The sequence below is a fragment of the Salvia hispanica genome, chromosome 3 (assembly GCF_023119035.1).
Source record: "Salvia hispanica cultivar TCC Black 2014 chromosome 3, UniMelb_Shisp_WGS_1.0, whole genome shotgun sequence".
Classification (NCBI taxonomy): Eukaryota; Viridiplantae; Streptophyta; class Magnoliopsida; order Lamiales; family Lamiaceae; genus Salvia; species Salvia hispanica.
The window spans coordinates 56024175-56031549 of record NC_062967.1 but is presented as its reverse complement, the minus strand read 5'-3'; the positions used below and the strand labels follow the sequence as shown (position 1 = coordinate 56031549).

At 39.5% G+C, this 7375-nt stretch overlaps 1 protein-coding gene across 1 annotated transcript; it reads left to right on the top strand.

Annotated features, from left to right (window-relative positions):
• Positions 1-1789: 1789 nt before the first annotated feature.
• LOC125210577 (ubiquitin domain-containing protein DSK2a-like) lies at positions 1790-6675 on the top strand. Its single transcript, XM_048110114.1, has 10 exons — positions 1790-2003; positions 2216-2589; positions 2681-2689; positions 2873-2918; positions 3138-3251; positions 3326-3468; positions 3539-3652; positions 3730-3773; positions 3850-4112; positions 6473-6675. The coding sequence occupies exons 1-10, from the start codon at positions 1790-1792 to the stop codon at positions 6673-6675; spliced, it is 1524 nt and encodes a 507-aa protein (XP_047966071.1).
• The last annotated feature ends 700 nt before the right edge of the window (positions 6676-7375 follow it).

Sequence of the window (7375 nt, the reverse complement as noted above, 5' to 3'; positions counted from 1 at the left end):
TGGATCCATGTGGAATATCTCCGAACTCGAACTCTGTGGGATTGGACAGTACATGCTATGAACGATTCTCCCTTTATCAAAAGACTTCTGACTATCTGCGACCTGATGCTGGAAACTTGCTCAAGACAGGAGACTATCCAGAAGTGGGAGAAATGGTTTGCTTCTAATGGTGTACAGTATGCTTATGAGTTCTTCCGCCCAAAAGGTGAAAAGCTTGCCTGGGCCCGATATGTTTGGAAGGATGTGGTTCCGCCCAAATACTCTTTCATCACTTGGCTTGCGGTTCGGGGAAGGCTTTCTACTCGGGACCGGTTGCACTACCTGGATATCGATCATTCGTGCCAACTCTGTGGTTTTCATGAAGAATACACCTTTTCTTCAAATGCACGAAGACTTGGGCTGTTTGGGTAAAATCATGCTCTGGCTCGGTACGGTGAGAAGATCCACAACTATTAAGAGTATCATCAAATGGGCTAGGCGCCACTCGAGAGGCTTGGCAATTATTCAAGTGGCTAAACGGATAGCCCTTGTGGACACGGTTTTCCTTATTTGGAAGGCGCGTAATGCTGTTATTTTCGATGGTAAAGCTTGGGACGTGACTCGGGTGATCTTCCATTTCAAGGAGGCCACATACAGCCTCCTCTACTCTCGGTTTCCTCAAGATCAAGTGATACTACATCTTCCAGACCGATGATTATGGAGCATTGTCTGTTGGGAGTTTTGGACCTGTTTTGTAGGCGCATCATGAGTTATCAATACTCTTTTTTCCCTTGGGGAGTTTTATCCCACTGGGTTTTCCACTCAAGGGGTTTTAACAAGGCTGCCCACTCTGGGTTTAGATGGATAGTTCATGATGTTGACAGTGATCTCTTCTTGTATGTTTTTGCTAGTCTTTTGCTAGACTTAGCGTTTTCTTCCATTTGATGTTCCCTCGGGTAAGCCCGAGTGTATGTTGTATGAAACATTTGTCTTTTTATTCAACTTATTTATTCATTATAAAAAAAAAAAAGTAGAACAAAACTTGAACTAAAATAAAACTGAAAAAACAAAAATAAATGATACCAATGTGGGGTTGTCTTCCAATACGGACTTGTTTTACGTCTTTAGCTTGACGTTCTTTGAAACTCTATTCAGGTGGCATGGGCTTTATTCATTTATTCCGCCCTCCGAAGAGGGAGGCTGTCCTTCAAACCAATTGTTTCCATGCCCTTCTTACTTTACTCTCACTTACGTTATTATCTTTTCATCTGTCTACCATTTTCATTACCTACTTATATACTCCCTCCGTTCTAATAAATATGCAACATTTAGTTTCCGGCACTAGATTTTATGCAGTGTTGTTTAGTTAGTTAATGAAGAGAGAGTAAAGTAAGAGAGAAAAAAAAAGTAGAGATAGTGTTGTTTCCATTTTAGGAAACGTTCCATTTTTATTGGGACAACCCAAAAATGAAAACGTTTAATTTCTAATGGGACAGAGAGAGTATCATTTATTTTACTTAATTCACTTAACACAATTTTTCTTAAATTGTGTGTCTAACTATAGCGGAAACGGAGGGAGTAGAAGTCTTAGTAAGTCGCATAAAACAGAAACGAATAGATTTGAAAATGGAATCTGAACGGACGGTTAAATAAAGAAGAATTGAATTTGTTTTTGTATTTGCGCGGGTACAAACAAGCAGTTACTTCATTTCTCAACTGATTTTCAGCTCACAGAAATTTAGTTTGAATTCATAGAGAGGTTAGGCCTCTGGATTTCTTGCCCGATCTTTCATTTTCCGATCATACTGGAATGGCCAGTTGCAGTTACAGCCACCGCGACAGAGATGATGAGGTCACGGTAAAAATCCGTGGCGCCGGGGAGTCCAAAATCTTTATCCGTGCGAAGTTGAATACGAGTGTTCGGGATTTCAAGTCAATCGTTTCTCGGGAATGTGGTGTTTCAGCTAAGCGTCTCATCCACAAAGGCCGCGAAATGAAGGACAATCAAACCCTAAGCTGTTATGGTACGCCTTCTCTAATTGATTTCTTCGGATTTCTTAAAATTATGATGTTAGTTATCGTCAAGAAATTACTATATTGGTAATGGACATTAGGAAGAATTTCTAGTAGTTCCTTCATTTTAGGAAGATGCCCATTAAATATGGTGAATTTGTGGTCTTCTTGAATGTTGTTTGTGGTTATTCATTTGATATAACCAGAACAATTTTATTGATAGGTCTAGAAGATAATCAAACTGTTTATGTGGTTCGAGGTTCTGCACCTGAGGATCCCATTCTAGATAGCGGACTTGATATATTGCGTGAAGGGTTGCGAAAGATTGTTGATGATGCTATACTGGTTAGATATATGTTCTACATACCCGTTATTCGGGATTTATTCAATGATCCGCAGAGTGTTTGCAACATGCTCATGCGTACGCAGGATTTGAGTGATATTTTGGCTCATAACCCAGAGGTGGCGTTCATACTTAATGATCCTACAACCCTCCGTACGATATTGGACGCAGCACTAGACTTTAATATCATGCATGGGATGATCCGTGAGGCAATGGACGAAGCCAATAATATCAGACTTGGCAATGTGTTCAAAGTCATTTGTGATTTGTTCTTTTAAAAGTCAGTTTTGAAACATTAACCCTCTGTTTATCACATTGACTACTTGTACTCTTATCTCCTTTCAGGCAATCCTGGTTTGCCAAAAATCTTTATTTGATCAGGCGTGCGCGTAAGTCTTCTGTTTTGCTCCTTGGTTCATTTCTACGAAAAATTATATCAAAAGTTGGTTCTTTACTTCAACATACACTGCCACATCAGAATATCACAATTTCCATAATGCCTGTTGAAATTTGTGGCTTGGTTAATTCACTTCATAGGCTGTGTGTTGCAGAGAAGATAGAAAAAGATCCGATGGATGGACAGGTACATTTATTTTCTGGTCGTCCCTTTGATACTTGTACTACATACAAACACGATTGTTGCATTTTTCTTACAAGAGCTATTTTCTTTATCAATGTTCAACTTCATTTTTCTAATTTTGCCTTGCAAATGAACAATTAGCTAAAACTTAACAGTTAGAAAAGAGTTGTATGGCCTGTGCATCTTCCTATTGAAGTAACCAATTGCATACTAAAATAACAGGTGAGGGTGAAGTAACTTCTGTGGGGACATTGGAGAAGCTGATAGACATGTTTCTTGATCTTGCAACTCATGCTGGTGTGATTCCTCAAACTGCAAGCGCAACACCTCAAGCAGGTTGCATCTCTATCTCATGGTTTTCTAGATATTCTCAAATTTGTAATTGTGATGTTTTTAAATGCAATTTGCAGTTGGAAGAACGGCTGGTGTACTTGATCTGGAGGGGTTGCCAGTGTCTATACTAGCTATTACAAATTCTAGTGGGTTTCCGGAAAGCCCCATGGTTGATGAAGCGATCCAACACATGTTACGTAATCCTCGATTTCTGATTCAGGTTAGCTAGCTCTCTCTCTCTTTACTTTTGATAACATATCAAACTCATTTGTCTCCTATATGGATCTTAGTTCTTTGGCTTCACCCCAAGGCTCAGGAGCGTGCTTGCTTCCAACCCTCGGATTAGAAATGTGATGCTAAATTCTGAGTTTTCTCAGCAGTTAGCTACCCGTCCGGTTGTGAATGTAAGATGTTAGACCCTCTTTGTACATATTAAAAGCTGTTTAAACTCTTGTTTTAAAGTAGTTTTATCCCATTTCAGGCACTCTTGATTTATCACAATGTTCTAAATACTGAGGCGTTCATGTAAGTCTTCTTGTTGTTGAATTCATTCAGAAATGTGTCCACCTAGCTCACTGAGTGTTGAAATTTTTAAGTGCAGAGATGAAATAGCAGGTAGGGATCAAATAAGTGCTGGTGTGACATTGCAGAGGCTAATATATCTGTTTGGTAACCTCGCAATATGTGCTGGCATGCTTCCAACTTTTCCTCGACGACCAGGTTGTGAATACCAACACCAATATGGTACTCAACTCGCCCGCTTACAGGAAATGGGCTTCTCCGATACCCTACAAAACATCCTAGCACTGATTGTCGCTGCAGGCAACCTTCAACTTGCAGTCGAGTGCCTTCAACATATTCGAGGTTAGGTTGAAAATAACCAAACCAATATATTCATCCTTCCATTGTACATACAGCATTAGCAATTTATGATCATGCTATCTGATGATGAGTGATGCTTGTTTTGATATGAACATATACACACTTGCTTCTCATAATTCAATTTGATTATCCAAGATTGAAACACAAATGCGAAATTTTGACATACTCAGTTGAATCATTCCACAACCACAGAGGCCATAGTTGCTCTAATCAACTACTTAGCCATAGCCGATCTAACTATAGAGATTTGAGTTATGAGAGAGAGGCATTCGATGGGATTGCATAAAAGATGAAACTGGAGAAGATGAAGTTGTTTTTCTGTTAGATTTTATATATTCAATGTAATTTCTACATGTGGATGATTTCAACCTTATTTAAGGATTATTCCTCACAATTCTTTCTGATATATTGCTAATCCCAATATTCTATTCTTTGAATATTTCATTTAGTGTCCAGGACTCCCACTCGAACTGCCGCCTTGGGTCGCCCTTCTTTGCCCAATTTGTCCGGCTCGACCATTAATAATTATACCACTATTTTTATATTGGTGTGAACATAAGAATTTAATAAAAATTTAGTCAATTTGAGTCGATTGTCTCTTATTTAAATGATGATACCATATTTTAGGAGACCTTATATTCTACTAATTAATTCTACTTATATTTTATTATATATTAATATATAAAAGTAAGATCCACGTCTCAATTAACTTTTCATGAGTAAAGGCCAAATGTGATCCTAAACATATGGCCGTTTTATCAATTTGTTCATCACTGATCTTTTTAATTATTTTGTCCCTCACTGAAATGAACTCGGACTAAAATCGGTCTTAAATTTGAGAACAAGCTTCAATGACATTTAAGCGAGTTTTGACCAAAATTAACCATTTTAATTAATACTACCTCTGTCCCAGAAAATTTGATACATATTACCATTTCGGTTCAGTCCGAAAATTTGATACACTTACTTTTACCATTTTTGGTAGTGTCTACTCATATTCCACTAATTCATTCCTACTCACATTTTATTATAAAACTAATACTTTAAAAGTAGGACCCACATCCCACCAACTTTTTAACTCACTTTCCATTACATTTCTTAAAACCCGATCGGAGTCAAAGTGTAGCAAATTTTGGGGACGGAGGTAGAGGTGGCCAAAACCGGACCGCGGTTTCCACACGGTTGAAGCGAGAATCGGACGCGGTTCGGTTCGAAATCCGATTCTGATTCTGATTCTGAGCTGGATCGTTCAAAAATAAGCAACGCGGAACCAGACGGTTCGAACCGCCGGTTAAGCGGGGAATATGTAGCCGTTCGCCGTAGGTTCGTAGGGTTGCGGCGTAGGTCCGAAAAAGGACGGTTAAGCGCCGGTTCGTGTCGGAGAACCGGTTTTGGTTTTGCTTATGATGACCCGATGCTCAATCACAATTAGCCGACTTATAAGGCTACGGCACGGGCTCAAGCTCAGGCACACCTCGATGGGATCGGTAGCGAGTTAGATTTTTATTTGGAAGCACGCCACCATACTTTTAGTGATGCGGGTCCTACACCCGCCCAAATCGGCGTCCTAGAGTGGTGGGGAACACACGAGAAAGATTATCCCATTTTTTTTTTTCTAATTGTTTCAACTTTACTTTTAATATGTTTTTTGTAAATTGTAATTTTGTATTTAAATTTTAAATTCAAGTGTATAATTGTATTGTTGTATTTTGTAACTTGTAAGTTGTAAGTTGTAACTTGTAATTGTATTGTAGAAATTTACGTTCAAAGTTTCAAATCAATAAAATTGCAATTCTTTATCGTTATCATTTATCGTTATCAATTATCTTTGGATTCTACTATAGAATTTAAAAGTTATAACTATAAAATTTTTAAAAAAAATAAATAAATTGAGCCGGAACAGAACCGGAACCGGCCACGAACGTGAAATCCCGCGGTTATAAGACCGGAACGGAACCGGATAACCGTATCGGCGTTCGAGTTCCACCAATCGCCCAACCGGAACCGGCGGTTTTGAGCCGTGGCCACGTCTAGACGGAGGTAGTATTTTTAGTTATATCGGAAAAATAAAAAATAATATTAAAAACACTTTCTTCGAGTCTCCTTTCTTCATTCTCCTCTCTTGGCGACAAACGGAGGGTCCGGCGCAGGCTGCGGTTCGATGGAGCGTTCTTGTACAGAGCGACGGTCCGGCGAGTAGCGGTGGTCGCAGTCGCGGCGATTTCGTACGAGTTTTGCAATTGCAATAAACTTGCTTCACTCCAAATCGTACCAAAATCGGAGTGAAGCAAGTTTATTGATTCTCACGATTTGACATTGCTTCTCGGTTTCCCTTTATCGAGTGCGCGAAGATCGAGAAGCGATTGGACTTGAGGAGGAGAGGGAAGGTGTGCTTTGTCGGGGAGACGCCCTCACGGTGCATCTTGGCGTAGATGAGAATTGTGGTGTTTGGGTCGGAGGTGAAGTCTCCGATGAGGGCGTTGTAGGTGTGGACATCGGGGCGGCGAATGCGGTTGAGGATGGAGAGGGCGTAGGCGCGGGGTAAGGAAGGGAGGGATATGCATTGAAGGAGGAGTGGTGTGACGAGTGAAGAGTGGTCGGAGAAGCCGGAGAAGATGAGGAGAGAGTGGATTTGCTGCAGTTTGAGGAATTCCGGCGAGGAATTGTTTCCTCTGGATGGAATTTATGCGTCAAGTAACGCATTGCAAAATTCAAATTATTGAAATTGGGGGCAACCAGCATTTAGCCTATTATGAACTCAAAAAATTCATGCCTTCTAAACAATTACTTCTTCTGTTCCACTTAATATGGTACGTTTTCTTTTTAGTTCGTCTCAACTAAGATGACACATTTCCTTTTTGGAAACTTTCTCTCTCCAATTAATACACTCAACCACTTTTTCCACCCCTATTAAAATATTAATCTTCTTTCTCTCTCTATTTTAATACTTCCACCTACCTTTTTCTCTCCAATTTAATGCATTAACCAATAACTCCTAAAATCTCGTGCGGCTAAGGAATGTGTCATCTTAGCCGGACGGAGAAAGTATTTTTTTATTTTTATGATATAATTAAAATGGTTAATTTTGGTCAAAACATCCTTAAATGCCATTGACCGTTTGTTTTAGCAGTACTTATCGTTTAGGACCGATTCGATCGAGTTTATTTGTAAGGGACCCAATAATCAAAAAGATAATGTTTATGGCCAAATTGATAAAGCGTACATGTTTAGGACACGTTGGCCTT

Bases quoted from the DNA above. Each gene is read 5' to 3' on its own strand.
- LOC125210577 (XM_048110114.1), top strand. From the start codon at position 1,790: ATGGCCAGTTGCAGTTACAGCCACCGCGACAGAGATGATGAGGTCACG. The intron at 2,919-3,137 runs GTACATTTATTT...CTAAAATAACAG, and splicing joins AAGATCCGATGGATGGACAG to GTGAGGGTGAAGTAACTTCT. The intron at 3,653-3,729 runs GTAAGATGTTAG...ATCCCATTTCAG, and splicing joins CTACCCGTCCGGTTGTGAAT to GCACTCTTGATTTATCACAA.